Source organism: Anomaloglossus baeobatrachus, chromosome 6 (genome assembly GCF_048569485.1).
Source record: "Anomaloglossus baeobatrachus isolate aAnoBae1 chromosome 6, aAnoBae1.hap1, whole genome shotgun sequence".
Lineage (NCBI taxonomy): Eukaryota > Metazoa > Chordata > Amphibia > Anura > Aromobatidae > Anomaloglossus > Anomaloglossus baeobatrachus.
Window position 1 is genome coordinate 72,093,826 of NC_134358.1, and position 24,430 is coordinate 72,118,255.

Below are 24,430 nucleotides of genomic sequence, written 5' to 3' on the forward strand. Positions count from 1 at the left end.
CTTCGGAGAGTGTCTGAGCTAGCAATGTTGTCGTGCAAAGCCCCTTTCCTGGTGTTCACCAGGACAAGGTGGTTCTGCGTCCGGTTCTGGAATTTCTCCCAAGGGTGGTACCCCCCTTTCATCTCAATCAGGATATCTCCTTACCCTCTTTTTGTCATCATCCAGTTCACCAATGTGAAAAGGATTTGCACTGGTTAGATCTGGTGAGCACTCAGGCTCTACATTTCTCGTACGGCGCCCCTGCGCCGCTCGGATGCACTCTTTGTCCTTGTCGCTGGCCAGCGTAAAGGGTCACAGGCTTCCAAATCAACCCTGGCCCAGTGGATCAAGGAACCAATTCTCGAAGCTTACCGGGCTGCCGGTTCCCTCAGGGCTCTAGGCCCATTCTACCAGAGCCGGGGGCGCGTCCTGGGCTTTGAGGCACCAGGCTACGGGTCAGCAGGTGTGTCAGGCGGCTACCTGGTCGAGCCTGCACACTTTCACGAAACACTATCAGGTGCATACCTATGCTTTGGCGGATGCCAGCCTAGGTAGACGAGTCCTTCAGGCGGCGGTTGCCCACCTGTAGGAAGAGGCCGTTTTACGGCTCTATTACGAGGTATTATTTTACCCACCCAGGGATTGCTTTTGGACATCCCAATTGTCTGGGTCTCCCAATAGAGCGACAAAGAAGGGAATTTTGTTTACTTACCGTAAATTCCTTTTCTTCTAGCTCTAATTGGGAGACCCAGCACCCGCCCCTGTTTTTTTGTGTACACATGTTGTTCATGTTGTTTGGTTTCAGTTCTCCGATATTCCTTCGGATTGAATCTACTTTACACCAGTTTATAATCTTTTCCTCCTTCTTGCTTTTGCACCAAAACTGAGGAGCCCGTGGGAGCACGGGGGGTGTATAGGCAGAAGGGGAGGGGCTTAACACTTTTAGTGTAATACTTTGTGCGGCCTCCGGAGGCATAGCCTATACACCCAATTGTCTGGGTCTCCCAATTAGAGCTAGAAGAAAAGGAATTTACGGTAAGTAAACAAAATTCCCTTCTTTCTCACATCACATTGCCTGCCTCCCGTACATTCCTTCTATGTGAACATTACTGATAAGAGTTTGTAGCTTCACATTCTGGCTTCATCATCTCTGGTTAACTCCTTCATGATTATACAACTTTGAATTATACTATAGGTCTGTGCAATTGCTTCATAGACAGACAGATAATTATACAACTACATCTATATTTTAATTATATACACAGATATTCTTATTACGTTTAAACAAACATACTACAGCTCAGGTGACTTCCACAGGCATTACTCCAAAGATCTGTTTTTTTTTTTTTTTTTTTTTTTTTTTTTGGAGAATTGCTTGCTTCAGTTTCTTACATAAGATGTGACCTAAAAGAACCAGGGAGATAAAGGTGTCCGCAACCATAAAAAATTTTTTTTTCAAAAAAATACCTCTAAAATACGAAGTCACGAAGTCTTCTTCTTTTTTTTTCTTTCTTTTTTTCTTTTTTTCTTTCAAGAACGTCGACGATCGACTCCAGCTCCAAAAGAGGAAGAGAAGGTGAATGAAGAGCAGTGGTCTCTACGAGAAGTTGTGTTTGTTGAAGATGTCAAGAATGTCCCTGTGGGCAAGGTGAACAACCCGATATTACTCTTCTATTTTGAAGTCCTGTGCATTTTCATTTCGCTTTTAATCTTTTTGTTCTTATTTTTTTAAGGTGCTTAAAGTTGATGGAGCTTATGTTGCTGTGAAGTTTCCTGGAACGTCAAATAATTCAAACAACCAGTGCACCCCTGGCTGTGACCCCGACCCATCATCTCTCCTCCAAGACTGTAGACTTCTAAGAATCGATGAGCTTCAGGTACAGCATACAGTGTCACTCGGTCTGTGTATACGATTTTATAGTCCAGTCAACAGTCCGAAACTCTGCGCCATCCTTTCTATCTGACTCCATGCCAACACAGCAGCAGTCTCTTACCTTAAGCGCCAGGGTAAAAACTGAAGCACAGAGGCAATGTTAGAATATGTCAACATCCTGCATTTGATGAAGCACGAGTACCAAATTTCTCCCCAGATGTGAGCAAGTAGATGGCTTATTTTGTATGTCAATCCACCCAGGAGAAAAGAGACACAAAAGGTGTTTGTCAACTCTGCTCCAGATGGAGACTCTTTTTGAAAGTTGACTTCTTGGCTTCTTCAAATCAGTCACATGTTACTTGAGTCCAGATCTCAAAGCTTGAGGATTGGTTGTTCTGGCCGACTCTTGGGACCAGGTTGAACTTTTTGTACTTCCTCCTCAACTTCTCAGGAAGGTTAGGCCCACGGGGAAAGTGTCCTGCGGATATATCCGCAGGATATTCCGCTGGAGCTCCCAGAAATCTGTAGCACAGCTTTGTCTGAGTGGTGCTGCATTTTTGATACGGATATGCTGCGGGCATTCTGCATGGAGGATACAGTACCATGACTTGGGTACTGCATCCTCAATGCAGAACAAATGCTGGAGTGATCGGTGAGTTCATACTTGCCTGTATCGCACAGCAACTTGGTTTCCGACCAGCTCCTGGAGAAGATGGGTTTGGACGAGCTCCAGCTATCACATGACTGCAGCTCATGCACGCCCCGCCCACCTCTTGCACCCCTCTCCTGGCTCCATTCAGCTCTTCTACACCGAAGGAAGAGTCTCCGGTGTCTTCAATCAAAGCAGGTAATTATAGATATCGCACGGAACAATCTGCAGGAATAATTGACATGCAGTTTTTTGCGGCTGTGGGAAATCTGCAGCATTTCCCGCAGGTGCAAAATCCGCAGCATTGAAACGACACTCCCCAAATCCCATAGGATAATACGGGGAGTGCCTGTACTTGTGCAAACCTGCAGATTTGTCTGGGGAAAATCCGTAGGTTTTCCGCAGCAAAATCCGCATGAATTTTGTCCTGTGGGCACAGGGCCTTTAAAGCAGAGGGTGTTCAGGTGATGCTTGTGCTCCAGAAAGACACGGCATGCACATATACTAAACCTCCTAGCTGCTGTCCCCTGCCAGCTTCCTCATAACGTGCAATGTCTAGGTCAGACCTGGGCAAGGGGCGGGCCACATGCGGCCCGCCTACTCTGTGACCGGCCCGCCTGGCTCAGGGCGTCCTTGCTGGCCGGTCACTGATGAGGGCAATCTGACCTGTTGTCCGGGGGGGGGGGGGGAGAGTCACTCGCTGTTTGCAGAAAGTAAGTCCTGCACAGATAACTTCCCGGTGGCAGGGGGAGTGCATAGAGCTGAGGAACTCACGTTGTTTATTTGCTCTGTTTTATTTGCTCTAGCAGAAAATCTGGCTGATAACCACCAGTGACAAGCTGTGTGCTGACTGGAGGGAGAGGGAGGATAACTATCAGAAGCTCCCTTCCTGACTTTTTTTCTTTATCGTTCCTTTGGGAGACCCAGACCATGGGTGTTTAGCTTCTGCCTCCGGTGGACACACAAAGTACTACACCTAAAAGTGTAGCTCCTCCCTCTGAGCTTATACAACCCCTGATGAGCAGACTCAGCCAGTTTATCGCTTTGTGTTCAGGAGGCATACATCCACACATGCACTCTCATATGATTATACCTTTTGGAACGAGATTGAAGAGTGGGGTCCACGTCTGGACCCCGGGCATGTCCCTTCTCACCCCACTGTGTCGGCGGTGTTGTAAGGTTGATTCCTAGGCTGGAGCCTTACATGCCATGCTCCTTCACCATCCCTCCTGGGCTCTGGCTTGAAGTGGGAGCCAGCACGGTCTCCATGCTTGGCAGGAGACTGGTCTCCATCCGTAGCCCTTCAGGACCCTGCTGGACGGAGCACTCATCCCCAGGGAATTGGCCCTGCGTCTCAGCAAGTTAAGTACCTGAGACGTTTAGTTTTCGGGGTCCTTGTACTTTATTGTTGTGGGAGAGTGTGCTTATTGTGTTTTCTGACATTTCCGGCGGGTTCTCTAGCTGTCGCCTGAGAACCGCACCGATGGTGCCTGCGCGTCGGCCGCGCCGCTCAAATTTAGGCCCCGGCTTCGCCGGAGGCCTACTTTCTGTTTCACTGCCCTCGCATGTCACTCATGCAGAGGGACAGGCTCGGCTCCGCCCGCCGGCAGTTCTGTACAGGGGAGGGACACTACCCACTGCAGTGTGTGTCCCCTCCCCTGTAGGTCTCTATGGCCCTCCAGATCCCACTCCTCAAGCAAGTCCCGCCCCCTCTCTTCGCTCCGGCGGCCATTTTCTCAGCGTTCTCTCTGCGATCAGTCATTGCAGTGCTGGTCTGCAGCATCTCTGCTGAGGTGCTGTGCTTGGGGGTCCGGGCTTTGGTATCTGGAGGGCACACAACACCGCTCCAGCGGTCTGGTAAGCCACAACCGGTCTCCGGTTGTGGACCTCTGTATATACTCTCTGGGGTTCATTCTCTGGCAGAGCCCCCACTCCAGCAGCATGTCTCACACGAGGAGCAAGGCTCCAAAGCTGTATTCAGTATGCACTGCATGTAAGCTCCTGCTGCCTGAACCGAGCATCTATCCACATTGTGATGCCTGCTCTAACCTGGCGGTGCCTCAGCCTGAAGTCTCACCCCCAGTGGTCTCTCAGGCTGCTCCTGCTCCTGTGGCTGAACCCCCGGCTTGGGTAGAATCCTTTTCTAGGTCTATCTCCCAGTCTTTTGCTGACTCCATGGGACTTCTGTCCAGGACTTTGATGAACATGCATCAGCCCCCTTCACAGGGTGACTCTGCTGCTAGGGGTCTCTCAGGACCGGAGCTCACAGAGGATTCATCATCTGGTCCCAGACCCCGTCCTTCTGAGAAGAGACGCAGGGTTCCCTCTCCTTCCTCGTCCCGCGGCTCTGATTCAGGAGCTATGGGGAGATAAGGTATGCACACCAGTGACTATGTAAGGGGAATACATGGAATAGCAGAAACTGCTGTGTGAATACTGACATGAAAAATTCAATAGCTGTGTGTAAGAATGAAATGTGAAAAATGGAACCTGCATTACTGCCATGAATATATGAATAAAAAGAAATTTAGCTACTGAATTGATCAATGCAATAGAGCCCCAACACTACGCCAAAGTATTTCTCTACGTTGGGGTCCCTAGCTTGTGTGTGTCCTCTCATGCAGTTAAAAAACTTACCGTGTATGGGAAGCTGAGACCCAGGCTATATATACGATGTGGATTGGCAATAGGTGTGTGTGGGGAGGGTTCCTAAACGAAAAACAACTAACAAATAAGAAATAACGTTTGGAACTCCATTCTATGTCTGAACTGGGTGCAAAAACCTAAAAAACATCACTATGGGGAGATAAGGTATGCACACCAGTGACTATGGAAGGGGAATACATGGAATAGCAGAAACTGCTGTGTGAATACTGACATGAAAAATTCAATAGCTATGTGTAAGAATGAAATGTGAAAAATGGAACCTGCATTACTGCCATGAATATATGAATAAAGAAGGGAATTTTGTTTACTTACCGTAAATTCCTTTTCTTCTAGCTCCAATTGGGAGACCCAGACAATTGGGGTGTATAGGCTATGCCTCCGGAGGCCGCACAAAGTATTACACTAAAAGTGTAAAGCCCCTCCCCTTCTGCCTATACACCCCCCGTGCTCCCACGGGCTCCTCAGTTTTGGTGCAAAAGCAAGAAGGAGGAAAAAATTATCAACTGGTTTAAAGTAAATTCAATCCGAAGGAATATCGGAGAACTGAAACCATTCAACATGAACAACATGTGTAGACAAAAAAACAGGGCCGGGCGCTGGGTCTCCCAATTGGAGCTAGAAGAAAAGGAATTTACGGTAAGTAAACAAAATTCCCTTCTTCTTTTTCGCTCTATTGGGAGACCCAGACAATTGGGACGTCCAAAAGCAGTCCCTGGGTGGGTAAAATAATACCTCGTAAGAGAGCCGTCAAACGGCCTCTTCCTACAGGTGGGCAACCGCCGCCTGAAGGACTCGTCTACCTAGGCTGGCATCCGCCGAAGCATAGGTATGCACCTGATAGTGTTTCGTGAAAGTGTGCAGGCTCGACCAGGTAGCCGCCTGACACACCTGCTGAGCCGTAGCCTGGTGCCTCAAAGCCCAGGACGCGCCCACGGCTCTGGTAGAATGGGCCTTCAGCCCTGAGGGAACCGGAAGCCCAGCAGAACGGTAGGCTTCGAGAATTGGCTCCTTGATCCACCGAGCCAAGGTTGATTTGGAAGCCTGTGACCCTTTACGCTGGCCAGCGACAAGGACAAAGAGTGCATCCGAGCGGCGCAGGGGCGCCGTACGAGAAATGTAGAGTCTGAGTGCTCTCACCAGATCTAACAAGTGCAAATCCTTTTCACATTGGTGAACTGGATGAGGACAAAAAGAAGGTAAGGAGATATCCTGATTGAGATGAAAGGGGGATACCACCTTAGGGAGAAATTCCGGAACCGGACGCAGAACCACCTTGTCCTGGTGAAACACCAGGAAAGGGGCTTTGCATGACAGCGCTGCTAGCTCAGACACTCTCCGAAGTGAAGTGACTGCTACTAGAAAAACCACTTTCTGCGAAAGGCGTGCGAGAGAAATATCCCTCATTGGCTTGAATGGTGGTTTCTGAAGAACCATCAGCACCCTGTTCAGATCCCAGGGTTCTAACGGCCGCTTGTAAGGAGGAACGATGTGACAAACCCCCTGCAGGAATGTGCGTACCTGTGGAAGTCTGGCTAGGCGCTTCTGGAAAAACACAGAGCGCTGAGACTTGTCCCTTAAGGGAGCCGAGCGACAAACCCTTTTCCAGTCCAGATTGAAGGAAGGACAGAAAAGTGGGCAAGGCAAAAGGCCAGGGAGAAAAACCCTGAGCAGAGCACCACGACAGGAAAATTTTCCACGTCCTGTGGTAGATCTTGGCGGACGTTGGTTTCCTAGCCTGTCTCATAGTGGCAATGACGTCTTGAGATAACCCTGAAGACTCTAGGATCCAGGACTCAATGGCCACACAGTCAGGTTGAGGGCCGCAGAATTCAGATGGAAAAACGGCCCTTGAGATAGCAAGTCTGGTCGGTCTGGTAGTGCCCACGGTTGGCCGACCGTGAGATGCCACAGATCCGGGTACCACGACCGCCTCGGCCAGTCTGGAGCGACGAGGATGACGCGGCGGCAGTCGGCCCTGATCTTGCGTAACACTCTGGGCAACAGTGCCAGCGGAGGAAACACATAAGGGAGCTGAAACTGCGACCAATCCTGAACTAAGGCGTCTGCCGCCAGAGCTCTGGGATCTTGAGACCGTGCCATGAACGTCGGTACCTTGTTGTTGTGCCGGGACGCCATGAGGTCGACGTCCGGCACCCCCCAGCGGCAACAGATCTCCTGAAACACGTCCGGGTGCAGGGACCATTCCCCTGCGTCCATGCCCTGGCGACTGAGATAATCTGCTTCCCAGTTTTCCACGCCTGGAATGTGAACTGCAGAGATGGTGGAGGCCGTGGCTTCCACCCACATCAAAATCCGCCGGACTTCCTGGAAGGCTTGCCGACTGCGTGTGCCGCCTTGGTGGTTGATGTATGCCACCGCTGTGGAATTGTCCGACTGAATTCTGATCTGCTTGCCTTCCAGCCACTGCTGGAACGCTTTCAGGGCAAGATACACTGCCCGTATTTCAAGAACGTTGATCTGAAGCGAGGACTCTTGCTGGGTCCACGTACCCTGAGCCCTGTGGTGGAGAAAAACCGCTCCCCACCCTGACAGACTCGCGTCCGTCGTGACCACCTCCCAGGATGGGGGTAGGAAGGATTTCCCCTTCGATAATGAAGTGGGAAGAAGCCACCACCGAAGGGAAGCTTTGGTCGCCTGAGAGAGGGAGACGTTCCTGTCGAGGGACGTCTGCTTCCTGTCCCATTTGCGTAGGATGTCCCATTGAAGAGGACGCAGGTGAAACTGCGCGAAAGGGACTGCTTCCATTGCTGCCACCATCTTCCCCAGGAAGTGCATGAGGCGCCTCAAGGGGTGTGACTGGCCTTGAAGGAGAGATTGTACCCCTGTCTGTAGTGACCGCTGCTTGATCAGCGGAAGCTTCACTATCGCTGAGAGGGTATGAAACTCCATGCCAAGGTATGTGAGCGATTGCGCCGGTGTCAGATTTGACTTTGGAAAATTGATGATCCACCCGAAACTCTGGAGAGTCTCCAGGGTAGCGTCGAGGCTGTGTTGGCATGCCTCTTGAGAGGGTGCCTTGATCAGGAGATCGTCCAAGTAAGGGATCACCGAGTGACCCTGAGAGTGGAGGACCGCTACTACAGTAGCCATAACCTTGGTGAAAACCCGTGGGGCTGTTGCCAGGCCGAACGGCAGTGCCATGAACTGCAGGTGTTCGTTTTCTATGGCGAAGCGCAAGAAGCGCTGGTGCTCTGGAGCAATCTGTACGTGGAGATAAGCATCTTTGATATCGATCGATGCAAGGAAATCTCCTTGGGACATTGAGGCGATGACGGAGCGGAGGGATTCCATCCGGAACCGCCTGGTCTTTACGTGTTTGTTGAGAAGTTTCAGGTCCAGGACAGGACGGAAAGACCAGTCCTTCTTTGGGACCACAAACAAGTTGGAGTAAAAACCGTGGCCCTGTTGCTGAAGAGGAACAGGGACCACCACTCCTTCTGCCTTCAGAGTGCCCAGCGCCTGCAGAAGAGCCTCGGCTCGCTCGGGAGGCGGGGATGACCTGAAGAATCGAGTCGGGGGACGAGAGGTGAACTCTATCTTGTAACCGTGAGACAGAATGTCTCTCACCCAACGGTCTTTTACCCGTGGCAGCCAGGTGTCGCAAAAGCGGGAGAGCCTGCCACCGACCGAAGATGCGGAGTGAGGAGGACGAAAGTCATGAGGAAGCCGCTTTGGTAGCGGCACCTCCGGTGGCCTTTTTAGGACGTGACTTAGACCGCCATGCGTCAGAGTTCCTTTGATCTTTCTGAGGCCTTGTGGACGAGGAGAATTGGGACCTGCCCGCGCCCCGAAAGGACCGAAACCTCGACTGCCCCTTCCTCTGTTGGGGTATGTTCGGTTTGGGCTGGGGTAAGGATGTATCCTTTCCCTTGGATTGTTTGATGATTTCATCCAAACGCTCGCCAAACAATCGGTCGCCAGAAATTGGCAAACTGGTTAAGCGCTTTTTGGAAACAGAATCTGCCTTCCATTCCCGTAGCCACAAGGCCCTGCGGAGTACCACCGAATTGGCGGCTGCAACCGCCGTACGGCTCGCAGAGTCCAGGACAGCATTAATAGCGTAAGACGCAAATGCCGACGTCTGAGAGGTTATGGACGCCACCTGCGGCGCGGACGTGCGTGTGGCTGCGTCAATTTGCGCTTGACCTGCTGAGATAGCTTGTAGCGCCCATACGGCTGCGAACGCTGGGGCAAAAGAAGCGCCGATAGCTTCATAGATGGATTTCAACCAGAGCTCCATCTGCCTGTCAGTGGCATCTTTGAGTGAAGCCCCATCTTCCACTGCAAGTATGGATCTAGCTGCCAGTCTGGAGATTGGAGGATCCACTTTGGGACACTGAGCCCAACCTTTGACCACGTCAGGGGGAAAGGGATAACGTGTATCCTTAAGGCGCTTAGAAAAACGCTTATCTGGACAATCATGGTGATTCTGGACTGCCTCTCTGAAATCAGAGTGGTCCAGAAACATACTCGGTGTACGCTTGGGAAACCTGAAACGGAATTTCTCCTGCTGAGAAGCTGACTCCTCCACCGGAGGAGCTGAGGGAGAAATATCCAACATACGATTGATGGACGCAATAAGGTCGTTCACTATGGCGTCCCCGTCCGGAGTATCAAGATTGAGAGCGGCCTCAGGATCAGAATCCTGATCAGCTGTCTCCGCATCATCAACCAGAGATTCCCCCCTCTGAGACCCTGCACAATATGATGATGTCGAGGGAAAATCTAAGCGAGCTCGCTTAGTCGGTCTGGGGCTGGGGTCTGTGTCAGAACCCTCAGCCTGGGATCCATGAGATACCCCGGGAGGACATTGTTGGTCCAGCTGAGGTGGGCCAGGGAACAAAGATTCAACAGAGTCCCTGTGCTGAGATACCGGCCTGGACTGCAAGGCTTCTAGTATCTTAGCCATAGTCTCAGAGAGTTTTGCAAACTCCGTCCCCGTCACCTGAACAGTGTTAGCAGGTGGCTCCCCCTGGGCCCCTCTTAGCAGAGGCTCCGGCTGAGTAAGTGCCACAGGGGCCGAACAGTGCACACAATGAGGGTCAGTGGAACCTGCCGGTAGCGGGGTCGTACATGCGGCGCAGGCAACATAATAAGCCTGTGTTTTGGCACCCCTGCCTTTCGTGGGCGCCATGCTATTATCTTCCCTGAGTAACACAATAGGGTATATAGCCAGAAATCAACTGTGCACCATACAGTGTAAAACATATATACCATAAACATATAATGTTACACTACTGCACAATGGGGCTAGCACCACAGGTGCTGCTTACCACCCACCTAAAGCGGTTGTGAGGCCACCAGAGTCCCTGCCTGAGTCTCCCAGACTTTGTCCCCCTCTGCTGCGTCCGAGGAGCTGACAGGAATGGCTGCCGGCGTCCTGAGGAGAGGAGGGAGCCGTGGGCGTGACCCAGAAAGTGCGGGAACTGGTGCCCGCACTGTGCACAGTGAGGGGGGTGGAGTATGCAAAGCATGCTCCAGCCCTCAGTGCTGCTCGTTCTGTGCAGCGTCCCGCCCTTCCCCTGCCTGTCAGGGCTGTGGGCGGGAGGAAAGGAAACTAGGCCGCAAAAAGCTGGGGACTCTAGTAATAAACGCGGCCGCCGTAAAAGCGCGGCCGGCGTGGAAGTCCCCGGCGCACTACAAGTCCCAGCCGCGCCGCAGTGTTTCCATGGCCGCGGCGGTCAGTGCGGCAGTCCCTATACATAAACACACTCAGCAACGCTGAGTGTGTAATGGCACATATTAACCCGGTCAGCGCCGTGGTCCCCGGTGCACTAGCACACCCAGCAAAGCTGGAGTGTTGCTGTGCGCGGTCCCCACCGGGATACAGAGTACCTCCAAGTAGCAGGGCCATGTCCCTGAACGATACCCGGCTCCTATCCAGCAGGCTCCACAGGAGTTGTGGATGAAGCGCGGTCTCAGTGCCTGGAGACCGATAGGATCCCACTTCCACCAGAGCCCTAAGGGGGATGGGGAAGGAAAAACAGCATGTGGGCTCCAGCCTCCGTACCCGCAATGGATACCTCAACCTTACAACACCACCGACGAGTGGGGTGAGAAGGGAGCATGCTGGGGGCTCTATATGGGCCCACTTTTCTTCCATCCGACATGGTCAGCAGCTGCTGCTGACCAATCTGTGGAGCTGTGCGTGCGTGTCTGACCTCCTTCGCACAAAGCAAAAAACTGAGGAGCCCGTGGGAGCACGGGGGGTGTATAGGCAGAAGGGGAGGGGCTTAACACTTTTGAGTGTAATACTTTGCGCGGCCTCCGGAGGCATAGCCTATACACCCCAATTGTCTGGGTCTCCCAATTGGAGCTAGAAGAAAAGGAATTTACGGTAAGTAAACAAAATTCCCTTCTTTATTCATATATTCATGGCAGTAATGCAGGTTCCATTTTTCACATTTCATTCTTACACATAGCTATTGAATTTTTCATGTCAGTATTCACACAGCAGTTTCTGCTATTCCATGTATTCCCCTTCCATAGTCACTGGTGTGCATACCTTATCTCCCCATAGTGATGTTTTTTAGGTTTTTGCACCCAGTTCAGACATAGAATGGAGTTCCAAACGTTATTTCTTATTTGTTAGTTGTTTTTCGTTTAGGAACCCTCCCCACACACACCTATTGCCAATCCACATCGTATATATAGCCTGGGTCTCAGCTTCCCATACACGGTAAGTTTTTTAACTGCATGAGAGGACACACACAAGCTAGGGACCCCAACGTAGAGAAATACTTTGGCGTAGTGTTGGGGCTCTATTGCATTGATCAATTCAGTAGCTAAATTTCTATTTATTCATATATTCATGGCAGTAATGCAGGTTCCATTTTTCACATTTCATTCTTACACATAGCTATTGAATTTTTCATGTCAGTATTCACACAGCAGTTTCTGCTATTCCATGTATTCCCCTTACATAGTCACTGGTGTGCATACCTTATCTCCCTATAGTGATGTTTTTTAGGTTTTTGCACCCAGTTCAGACATAGAATGGAGTCCCAAACGTTATTTCTTATCTGATTCAGGAGCTGACTCGCAGGATGAGGAGGATGCCTTTACGGGGGGCTCAGAGGTTAACTCCATGTACCCCATTGATCTGTCCGAAAGTGACTCAGATGTTAGTGATTTGATTGCTTCCATTAATTCTGTACTGGATCTCAATCCGCCAGTATCAGAGGAGCAACCCTATCTGGCAGAAAAGCACCAGTTTACCTCGCCTAAGAGGACAAAGAGTGTGTTCTTTAACAACTCCAGTTTTCAGGCCGCTGTGACCAAGCCTAGGGCCTGTCCTGACAAACGCTTCCCAAAGCGTTGTTCTGATGACAGTTTTCCCTTTCCACCTGAGGTGGTCAAGGAGTGGGCTCATTCCCCAAAGCTAGACCCCCCCCCCCCCGGTGTCTAGACTCTCAGCCCGGACCGTTGTCGGTGGCTGATGGCACCTCCCTTAAGGATTCCACTGACCCCCAGATTGACCTTCTGGCCAAATCCGTATATGAAGCGGCGGGGGACTCGTTCTCCCCGACGTTTGCAGCAATGTGGGCTCTCAAAGCCATCTCTGCTTCTCTAGAGGGGATGCATTCCCTCGCCAGGGAATCTATGCCCGAAATGGTTGCCTTAACTTCCCAAGCTTCAGCTTTTTCATCCTATGCCATGGCTGCCATGCTGGAGGCTTCTCACCGCACTGCGGTGGCTTCGGCTAATTCCCTCGCTATCCGCAGGATCTTGTGGCTTTGAGAGTGGAAGGCAGATGCTTCTTCAAAGAAGTACCTTGCTGGGCTCCCTTTCTTTTTCGCTCTATTGGGAGACCCAGACAATTGGGGTGTATAGGCTATGCCTCCGGAGGCCGCACAAAGTACTACACTTAAGTGTTAGGCCCCTCCCCTTCTGCCTATACACCCCCCGTGCTCCCACGGGCTGCTCAGTTTTTTGCTTTGTGCGAAGGAGGTCAGACACGCACAGCACAGCTCCACAGATTAGTCAGCAGCAGCTGCTGACTATGTCGGATGGAAGAAAAGTGGGCCCATATAGGGCCCCCAGCATGCTCCCTTCTCACCCCACTCTTGTCGGCGGTGTTGTTAAGGTTGAGGTATCCATTGCGTGTACGGAGGCTGGAGCCCACATGCTGCTTTCCTTCCCCATCCCCCTCAGGGCTCTGGGTGAAGTGGGATCTTACCGGTCTCCAGGCACTGAGACCGTGCTCCATCCACAACTCCTGTGGAGCCTGATGGATAGGGGCCGAGTATCGTTCAGGGACATGGCCCTGCATCTTGGAGGTACTCTGTATCCCTGTGGGGACCGCGCATGGCATCACCTCAGCTTTGCTGGGTGTGCTAGTGCACCGGGGACCGCGGCGCTGACCGGGTCTATATGTGCCATTACACACTCAGCGTCGCTGAGTGTGTTTATATGTAAGGGCTACCGCACTAACCGCCGCTGCCATGGGACACTGCGGCGCGGCTGGGACTTGTAGTTCGCCGGGGACTTTCACGCCGGCCGCGCTTTTACGGCGGCCGCGTTTATTACTAGAGTCCCCGGCTTCCTTGCGGCCTAGTTTACTTTTCTCCCGCCCTCAGCCCTGACAGGCAGGGGGAAGGGCGGGACGCTGCACGGAGCGAGCAGCTCTGAGGGCTGGAGTATGATTTACATACTCCACCCCCCTCACTGTGCATGGTGTGAGCACCAGTTCGCGCTCTTTCTCGGCCACGCCCACAGCTCCCTCATCTCGTCAGGACGCCGCAGCCATTCCTGTCAGCTCCACCGACGCTGCAGAAGAGGGACAAGTCCTGGGAGACCCAGACACGGTCTCTGGTGGCCTCACAACCGCTTTAGGCGGCTGGTAAGCAGCACCTGTTGGTGCTAGCCCCATGGTGCTGTAGGGTATTGGTACATTATTTGTGTATCATATATACTTTACACTGTATGAGCACAGTGCATTCTGGCTATATACCCTTTTGTGTAACTCAAGGAAAACTATAGCATGGCGCCCACAAAAGGCAGGGGTGCCAAAACACAGGCTTATTATGCTGCCTGCGCCGCTTGTAAGACCCCACTACCGGCAGGTTCCACTGACCCTCATTGTGTGCAGTGTTCGACCCCTGTGCCACTTCTTCAGCCGGAGCCTATGCTAAGAGGGGCCCAGGGGGAGCCACCTGTTGGCACTGTCCAGGTGACGGGGACTGAGTTTGCTAAACTCTCTGAGACTATGGCTAAGATACTAGAAGCCTTGCAGTCCAGGCCGGTATCTCAGCAACGGGACCCTGTTGAATCGTTGTTCCCGGGCCCCCCTCAGTTGGACCAACAATGTCCTCCCGGGGTATCTCCTACATCCCAGTCTGAGGGTTCTGACTTAGGGTATGTGCGCACGTTGCTTTTTACCTGCTTTTTACCTGCTTTTTTGCTGCTTTTTCTTCTGCGCTGTTTAATGCCAAAATGGATGTGTTCTTCTATTCAAGCAAAGTCTATGGGAATTTGGGTTTCTTGTTCACACTATGTTGTTCAAAATGCTGCCTTTTTGTGGCAGAACTTTGGTCAAAAACTCAGCTTTGCAGTGCAAAACCCAAATGGCAAAAACAATTGACATGTTGCTTCTTTGAAAAGCTGAGTTTTTGACCAAAGTTCTGCCACAAAAAGGCAGCATTTTGAACAACATAGTGTGAACAAGAAACCCAAATTCCCATAGACTTTGCTTGAATAGAAGAACACATCCATTTTGGCATTAAACAGCGCAGAAGAAAAAGCAGCAAAAAAGCAGGTAAAAAGCAGGTAAAAAGCAACGTGCGCACATACCCTTAGACCCCAGCCCCAGATTGACTAAGCCGGCTCGCTTAGAATTTCCCTCGACATCATATTGTTTAGGGTCTCAGCGGGGGGAATCTTTGGTTGATGATGCGGAGACAGCTGATCAGGATTCTGATCCTGAGAGCGCTCTCAATCTTAATACTCCAGACGGGGACGCCATAGTAAACGATCTTATTGCGTCCATCCATCAGTTGCTGGATATTTCTCCCTCAGCCCCTCCGGCGGAGGAGTCAGCTTCTCAGCAGGAGAAATTTCGTTTCAGGTTTCCCAAGCGGACACAGAGTATGTTTCTAGACCACTCTGATTTCAGAGAGGCAATCCAGAATCACCATGCTTGTCCAGATAAGCGTTTTTCTAAGCGCCTTAAGGATACACGTTATCCTTTCCCCCCGGACGTGGTTAAAGGTTGGACTCAATGTCCCAAAGTGGATCCTCAAATCTCCAGACTGGCGGCTAGATCCATACTTGCAGTGGAAGATGGGGCCTCGCTCAAAGATGCCACTGACAGGCAGATGGAGCTCTGGTTGAAATCCATCTATGAAGCTATCGGAGCTTCTTTTGCCCCAGCATTCGCAGCCGTATGGGCGCTGCAAGCTATCTCAGCAGGTCAAGTGCAAATTGAAGCAGCCACATGCACGGCCGCGCCACAAGTGGCATCCATTACCTCCCAGACCTCGGCAATTGCGTCTTACGCTATTAATGCTGTCCTGGACTCTGTGAGCCGTACGGCGGTGGCGACCGCCAATTCGGTGGTACTCCGCAGGGCCTTGTGGCTACGGGAATGGAAGGCAGATTCTGCTTCCAAAAAGCGCTTAACCAGTTTGCCAATTTCTGGCGACAGGCTGTTTGGCGAGCGTCTGGATGAAATCATCAAACAATCCAAGGGAAAGGATACATCCTTACCCCAGCCCAAACAGAACATTCCCCAACAGAGGAGAGGGCAGTCGAGGTTTCGGTCCTTTCGGGGCGCGGGCAGGTCCCAATTCTCCTCGTCCAAAAGGTCTCAGAAAGAACAAAGGAACTCTGATGCATGGCGGTCTAAGTCACGTCCTAAAAAGAACATTGGAGGCACCGCTAACAAGGCGGCTTCCTCATGACTTTCGACCTCCTCTAGTAGCATCCTCGGTCGGTGGCAGGCTCTCCCGCTTTTGCGACGCCTGGCTGCCACAAATAAAAGACCGCTGGGTGAGAGACATTCTGTCTCACGGTTACAAGATAGAGTTCATCTCTCGTCCCCCGACTCGATTCTTCAGGTCTTCTCCGCCTCCCGAGAGAGCCGAGGCTCTTCTGCAGGCGCTGGGCACTCTGAAGGCAGAAGGAGTGGTGGTCCCTGTTCCTCTTCAGCAACAGGGCCACGGTTTTTACTCCAACTTGTTTGTGGTCCCAAAGAAGGACGGGTCTTTCCGTCCTGTCCTAGACCTGAAACTTCTCAACAAACACGTAAAGACCAGGCGGTTCCGGATGGAATCCCTTCGCTCCGTCATCGCCTCAATGTCCCAAGGAGATTTCCTTGCATCGATCGATATCAAAGATGCTTATCTCCACGTTCCGATTGCCCCAGAGCACCAGCGCTTCTTGCGCTTCGCCATAGGAAACGAACACCTGCAGTTCGTGGCACTGCCATTCGGCCTGGCAACAGCCCCACGGGTTTTCACCAAGGTTATGGCTACTGTAGTAGCGGTCCTCCATTCTCAGGGTCACTCGGTGATCCCGTACTTGGACGATCTGTTGATCAAGGCACCCTCTCTAGAGGCATGCCAACACAGCCTCGACGCTACCCTGGAGACTCTCCAGAGTTTCGGGTGGATCATCAATTTTCCAAAGTCAAATCTGACACCGGCCCAATCGCTCACATACCTTGGCATGGAGTTTCATACCCTCTCAGCGATAGTGAAGCTTCCGCTGATCAAGCAGCGGTCACTACAGACAGGGGTACAATCTCTCCTTCAAGGCCAGTCACACCCCTTGAGGCGCCTCATGCACTTCCTGGGGAAGATGGTGGCAGCAATGGAAGCAGTCCCTTTCGCGCAGTTTCACCTGCGTCCTCTTCAATGGGACATCCTACGCAAATGGGACAGGAAGCCTACGTCCCTCGACAGGACCGTCTCCCTCTCTCAGGCGACCAAAGCTTCCCTTCGGTGGTGGCTTCTTCCCACTTCATTATCGAAGGGGAAATCCTTCCTACCCCCATCCTGGGAAGTAGTCACGACGGACGCAAGTCTGTCAGGGTGGGGAGCGGTTTTTCTCCACCACAGGACTCGGGGTACGTGGACCCGGCAAGAGTCCTCGCTTCAGATCAATGTTCTGGAAATTCGGGCAGTCTATCTTGCCCTGAAAGCGTTCCAGCAGTGGCTGGAAGGCAAGCAGATCCGAATTCAGTCGGACAATTCTACAGCGGTGGCATACATCAACCACCAAGGCGGCACACGCAGTCGACAAGCCTTCCAGGAAGTCCGGCGGATTTTGATGTGGGTGGAAGCCACGGCCTCCACCATCTCTGCAGTTCACATTCCATGCGTGGAAAACTGGGAAGCAGACTATCTCAGTCGCCAGGGCATGGACGCAGGGGAATGGTCCCTTCACCCGGACGTGTTTCAGGAGATCTGTTGCCGCTGGGGGGTGCCGGACGTCGACCTCATGGCGTCCCGGCACAACAACAAGGTACCAACGTTCATGGCACGGTCTCAAGATCCCAGAGCTCTGGCGGCAGACGCCTTAGTTCAGGATTGGTCGCAGTTTCAGCTCCCTTATGTGTTTCCTCCGCTGGCACTGTTGCCCAGAGTGTTACGCAAGATCAGGGCCGACTGCCGCCGCGCCATCCTCGTAGCTCCAGACTGGCCGAGGAGGTCGTGGTACCCGGATCTGTGGCATCTCACGGTCGGCCAACCGTGGGCACTACCAGACCGACCAGACTTGCTATCTCAAGGGCCGTTTTTCCATCTGAATTCTGCGGCCCTCAACCTAACTGTGTGGCCATTGAGTCCTGGATCCTAGCGTCTTCAGGGTTATCTCAAGAAGTCATTGCCACTATGAGACAGGCTAGGAAACCAACGTCCGCCAAGATTTATCACAGGACGTGGAAAATTTTCCTGTCGTGGTGCTCTGCTCAGGGTTTTTCTCCCTGGCCATTTGCATTACCTACTTTTCTGTCCTTCCTTCAATCTGGACTGGAAAAGGGTTTGTCGCTCGGTTCCCTTAAGGGACAAGTCTCAGCGCTCTCTGTGTTTTTCCAGAAGCGCCTAGCTAGACTTCCACAGGTACGCACGTTCCTGCAGGGAGTTTGTCACATCGTTCCACCTTACAAGCGGCCGTTAGAACCCTGGGATCTAAACAGGGTGCTGATGGTTCTTCAGAAACCACCATTCGAGCCAATGAGAGATATCTCCCTCTCACGACTTTCGCAGAAAGTGGTTTTTCTAGTAGCAGTCACTTCTCTTCGGAGAGTGTCTGAGCTAGCAGCGTTGTCGTGCAAAGCCCCTTTTCTGGTTTTTCACCAGGACAAGGTGGTTCTACGTCCGGTTCCGGAATTTCTCCCTAAGGTGGTATCCCCCTTTCATCTCAATCAGGATATTTCCTTACCCTCTTTTTATCCTCATCCAGTTCACCAATGTGAAAAGGATTTGCACTTGTTAGATCTGGTGAGAGCACTCAGACTCTACATTTCTCGTACGGCGCCCCTGCGCCGCTCGGATGCACTCTTTGTCCTTGTCGCTGGCCAGCGTAAAGGGTCACAGGCTTCCAAATCAACCCTGGCTCGGTGGATCAAGGAGCCAATTATCGAAGCTTACCGTTCGGCTGGGCTTCCGGTTCCCTCAGGGCTGAAGGCCCATTCTACCAGAGCCGTGGGAGCGTCCTGGGCTTTGAGGCACCAGGCTACGGCTCAACAGGTGTGTCAGGCGGCTACCTGGTCGAGCCTGCACACTTTCACGAAGCACTATCAGGTGCATACCTATGCTGCGGCGGATGCCAGCCTAGGTAGACGAGTCCTTCAGGCGGCGGTTGCCCACCTGTAGGAAAGGGCCGTTTTACGGCTCTCTTACGAGGTATTATTTTACCCACCCAGGGACTGCTTTTGGACGTCCCAATTGTCTGGGTCTCCCAATAGAGCGAAAAAGAAGAAGGGAATTTTGTTTACTTACCGTAAATTCCTTTTCTTCTAGCTCTAATTGGGAGACCCAGCACCCGCCCCTGTTTTTTTGTGTACACATGTTGTTCATGTTGAATGGTTTCAGTTCTCCGAGTTTCCTTCGGATTGAAGTTACTTTAAACCAGTTTATAATTATTTTTTCCTCCTTCTTGCTTTTGCACCAAAACTGAGCAGCCCGTGGGAGCACGGGGGGTGTATAGGCAGAAGGGGAGGGGCCTAACACTTTTAAGTGTAGTACTTTGTGCGGCCTCCGGAGGCATAGCCTATACACCCCAATTGTCTGGGTCTCCCAATTAGAGCTAGAAGAAAAGGAATTTACGGTAAGTAAACAAAATTCCCTTCTTTGCTGAGTCCCGGCTGTTCGGTGAACAGCTGGATGAAATTATTAAGGAAGCTACTGGCGGGAAGAATACTTCCATGCCACAAACCAAAACCAGGAAGCCTGTCCAGGGTAGGAATCAGTCGAGGTTTTGTTCCTTTCGTTCCTCCAACTGGTCGTCCACTAACTCAGCCAAGGACCAGAAATCCTACTGGCGCCCAAAAGCGCGTCCACAGAAGACCGCAGGAGGTGCTGCTGCTAAGGCAGCCTCCTCGTGACTATCTGTCCTCGCCAGCAACGTCCTTAGTCGGTGGCAGGCTCTCCCACTTTGGCGACGCTTGGTTTCAACACGTCTCCGATCAGTGGGTGAGGGATATCATCTCTCACGGCTACAGGATAGAATTCTCTTCCAGCCCGCCAAACAGATTTTTTCTCTCAACTCCCCCCTGCTCCAAGGCCGCCGCCTTCTCGTAGGCCGTGGCATCCTTGCAGGCCAACGGAGTGATTGTACCGGTTCCCGCCCGGGAACGGTTCAGAGGTTTCTACTCAAATCTCTTCCTAGTCCCCAAAAAGGACGGTTCCTTCCGGCCCATCCTGGATCTCAAGCTTCTCAACAAGCATGTTCAGGTGCGGCACTTTCGCATGGAGTCTCTGCGATCAGTCATTGCTTCAATGACCCAAGGGGATTTCCTGGCATCCATCGACATCAGAGATGCCTATCTGCATGTGCCTATTGCAGTTTCACACCGGCGTTGGCTACGTTTTGCAATCGGAGAAGATCATTTCCAATTCGTGGCTCTCCCCTTCGGGTTGGCCACGGCCCCTCGGGTATTCACCAAGGTCATGGCAGCAGTGATTGCGGTCCTGCACCTACAGGGGTTAGCAGTGATTCCTTACCTGGACGAACTTCTAGTCAAGGCTTCATCCAGCGCAGACTGTCAGCGGAGTGTCTCGCTCACTCTCGCCACTCTAGCCCAATTCGGGTGGCTTGTCAATCTTCCCAAATCCATTCTGACTCCGACCCAGAGTCTCTCGTACCTAGGGATGCAGTTCGAGACTCTGCCGGCAACTTGTGAAGTTGCCCTTAATCAAACAGCAGTCCCTCCAACTGGCGGTGCGCTCTCTGCTGAGGCCCCGCCGTTATTCCCTCAGGCGCCTGATGCAGGTGCTGGGTCAAATAGTGGCGTCAATGGAGGCTGTTCCCTTCGCCCAGTTCCATCTGCGTCCCCTGCAGCTGGACATTCTCCGCTGTTGGGACAAGCGGCCTTCCTCCTTGCACAGGTTAGTGGCTCTGTCGCCACAGACCAGGAGCTCTCTTCAGTGGTGGCTTCGGCCCCTCTCTGTCCCAGGGGCGCTCCTTCCTGGCCCCGTCCTGGGTGATCCTCACCACGGATGCCAGTCCATCCGACTGGGGAGCAGTATGTCTCCACCACAGAGCGCAGGGCACTTGGACTCCGTCCGAGTCAGCCCTTTCGATCAATGTGCTGGAAACCAGATCCGTGCTTCTGGCTCTGCTAGCTTTTCACCACCTGTTGGCGGGCAGGCACATCAGAGTCCAGTCAGACAACGCGACAGCGGTTGCCTACATCAATCACCAAGGCGGGACACGCAGCCGCCTGGCAATGTTGGAGGTACAACGCATTCTTCAATGGGCGGAGGACTCCAAGTCCACCATATCCGCAGTCCACATCCCAGGCGTAGAAAACTGGGAGGCAGATTATCTCAGCCGTCAATCCGTGGACGGTGGCGAGTGGTCCCTGCACCCGGCAGTGTTTCAGTCAATCTGCCGCAAGTGGGGCACTCCGGACGTGGATCTAATGGCATCCCGTCTCAACAACAAGGTTCCCGTTTACGTGGCTCGCTCCCACGATCCTCAGGCCTTCGCCGCGGACGCTCTGGTTCATGATTGGTCCCAGTTTCGTCCGTCCTACGTGTTTCCCCATCTAGCTCTCTTGCCCAGAGTCCTGCTCAAGATCAGAATGGAGGGCCGTCGAGTCATCCTCATTGCACCGGACTGGCCCAGGCGAGCTTGGTATCCGGACCTGCTCCAACTGTCCGTAGAGATGCCGTGGCATCTTCCGGATCGTCCAGACCTACTCTCGCAAGGTCAGTTTTTCCGCCCGAATTCTGCGGCACTCAATTTGACGGCGTGGCTCTTAGAGTCCTGGATTTTGACGGCTTCTGGTATTCCTCCTCAAGTCATCTCCACTATGACTCGGGCCCGTAAGTCTTCCTCCGTCAAGATCTATCACAGGACTTGGAAAATTTTCCTGTCCTGGTGTCGCTCTTCCGGCCATCCTCCTTGGCCATTCTCCTTGCCGACCCTTCTGTCTTTTTTACAGTCCGGTCTGCAGCTAGGACTGTCCCTCAACTCCCTCAAGGGACAAGTCTCAGCTCTGTCAGTACTGTTCCAGCGGCGTCTCGCCTGGCTGGCTCAGGTCCGCACCTTCATGCAAGGCGCGTCTCACATCATTCCGCCTTATCGGCGGCCCTTGGATCCCTGGGACCTTAACTTGGTCCTGACCGTATTGCAGAAACCCCCTTTTGAGCCCCTTAGGGAGGTTTCTTTGTATCGTCTTTCTCAAAGGGTGGCCTTTCTAGTTGCCATAACTTCTCTCAGGAGAGTCTCTGATTTGGCTGCGCTCTCCTCGGAGTCACCTTTTTTGTTTTTTCACCAAGACAAGGTAGTTCTCCGTCCGACTCTAAACTTTTTTCCTAAGGTGGTCTCTCCCTTCCACCTTAACCAGGACATTTCCTTGCCTTCCTTCTGTCCGGCCCCTGTTCATTGCTTTGAGAAAGCGCTGCATTCTCTGGATCTGGTGCGTGCTCTCCGGATTTATGTGTCTCGCACCCTGCGCTTAGGCGGTGCACCTCTCAAGCTTTTCAAAGCACACTCGACCAGAGCTGTTGGTGCCTCTTGGGCTTTTAGGCACCAGGCTACGGCTCAACAAGTCTGTCAGGCTGCCACTTGGACTAGCCTGCATACCTTATCGAAGCACTACCAAGTGCATGCTCATGCTTCGGCAGATGCGAGCTTGGGCAGACGCATCCTTCAGGCGGCTGTCGCCCACTTGTGAAGTTAGGCTCCGCCTACTTCTTAGTTTTTTCTGTTTATTCCCACCCAGGGACAGCTTTGGAACGTCCCATGGTCTGGGTCTCCCATAGGAACGATAAAGAGAGAATTTTGTTTACTTACCGTAAATTTTTTTGTTATAGTTCCGTATTGGGAGACCCAGCTCCCTCCCTGTTGCCTGTTGGCAATTTTCTTGTTCCGTGTGTTATCACCGGCTGTTGTCAAGACAGAGTCTCCGGTTGTTCCGGTTCTTGCTTGGTTCTACTTGTGGGTGGCTATTCTCCTTCAGCTTTTGCACTAAACTGGCTAGATCTGGTTCTCCAGGGGGTGTATAAGCTCAGAGGGAGGAGCTACACTTTTAAGTGTAGTACTTTGTGTGTCCTCCGGAAGCAGAAGCTAAACACCCATGGTCTGGGTCTCCCAATACGGAACTATAAGAAAAAGAATTTACGGTAAGTAAACAAAATTCTCTTTTTTTACTACCCACAGCAGGGGGGGGCACACTGACTTCTTCTTCGCGCTCTTCCCCCCCCCCAAGGCACACAGTCTATTATTCAGCCTGCACTGCCTGCCACGTAAACACACCTCTTCTCTCTGAGTCCTGTGCCCCTATAGCCCCCCAAGACCACCCTGCCACCACCGCCGCAACCGTTAGCCCAGAGCCTAGCAGGGTGGATTGATTTAAATCACGCCGATTTAAATCATGATTTAAATCACGATTTAAATCAAAAGATTTTTTTCTATTTAAATCGGATCGATTTAAATCATGATTTTAATCATGATTTAAATCACTGATTTAAATCAAAAGGTTTTTTTTTAATATAAATCACGATTAAAATGAGAAGTGAGAGCAGTGTGCATGTGCGCCCATAGTTACACGGACGAAACTAGGGGCAACGATCTAACGCCAGGGTGAGGGGGGGACCCCAAAGTAAGTAAAAATCTTTTTTGTTTTACTATATGGCAATAGGTAGGTGTTTAAAAGCAGCATGTCTTAATTGTATAAACTATTAATAGCCTCCACATTTTGTTCATACTGCCCCTTTAATTCCACACTTCTAGCTTGGTTTCAGTTTTGGTTTAGTTTCTTTTTCCCTGCATTCAGTTGACATGCCCAAACTTGTTGGATAGTCAGCAGTGCTTGGCTCAGGCTGTAGTAACAATCAAACTTCATAAGTGATCTGTGTGAGCCTGCCATGGCAGCAGGTCGTAAGAGAGACCCTATTTGGGTTCATTTTGTTGAGATGCCAGCAGCAGATCTTGGAAAGAAAGGTGCAAGAGCAAAGTGCAAATACTGTCAAAAGGATATCCAAGGACTTGTTTGCCGTTTGAAATCACATTATGAAAACTGCAACCAGAAGGGAAATGAAGATGTTGATAGTGATACAACTAATGTCAATGAACCCCCACAGCTTCTTATGCACCAGGAGCCTAGTACTAGTGGTAAGTCTGGCAATTAATTTACAACCTATTTTTTTAACAGACATTTTACTGGGATGGTTAAAGTCTATGAAAAGAAAAATTTCTAGCACTGGTAGTTCTGGAGTATAGAATTTAAATTTATGTTAAGGCAATATTTCACAGAAAATTAACGCTAAAGGACATGTGCACCTTTATTTTTTTAAGGTGCACATGTCCCCCCCCCCGCAGCGCTCTTACCTCCGATCCCCGCAGCGCTGAGATCCGTGGCTTCGTTTTGACCGTCCGCCTCCCGTCCTACGGTTGCGGCCTACTCGCAGTGATCCAGCGGCGTGACGTCAGCGGGCCGCACGCTCCATTGAAATGAATGGAGGCGCGCTCGCGGACGGGCAGAACGAAGCCACGGATCCCCGCAGCGCTGACATCGGAGGTAAGAGAGCTGCGGGGGGAGGACATGTGCACACTGTGACTGGCTGCAC

General features: G+C 51.8%; 1 protein-coding gene across 1 annotated transcript in view; it reads left to right on the plus strand.

Moving 5' to 3' along the window:
* UBR5 (ubiquitin protein ligase E3 component n-recognin 5) overlaps window positions 1-24,430 on the plus strand; it is a 392,825-nt gene that overhangs the window by 113,752 nt on the left and 254,643 nt on the right. The window contains exons 16-17 of the mRNA XM_075353032.1: window positions 1,515-1,627; window positions 1,713-1,856. Coding sequence (XP_075209147.1) covers window positions 1,515-1,627; window positions 1,713-1,856 — 257 coding nt within the window. The remainder of the gene's footprint in view (window positions 1-1,514; window positions 1,628-1,712; window positions 1,857-24,430) is intronic.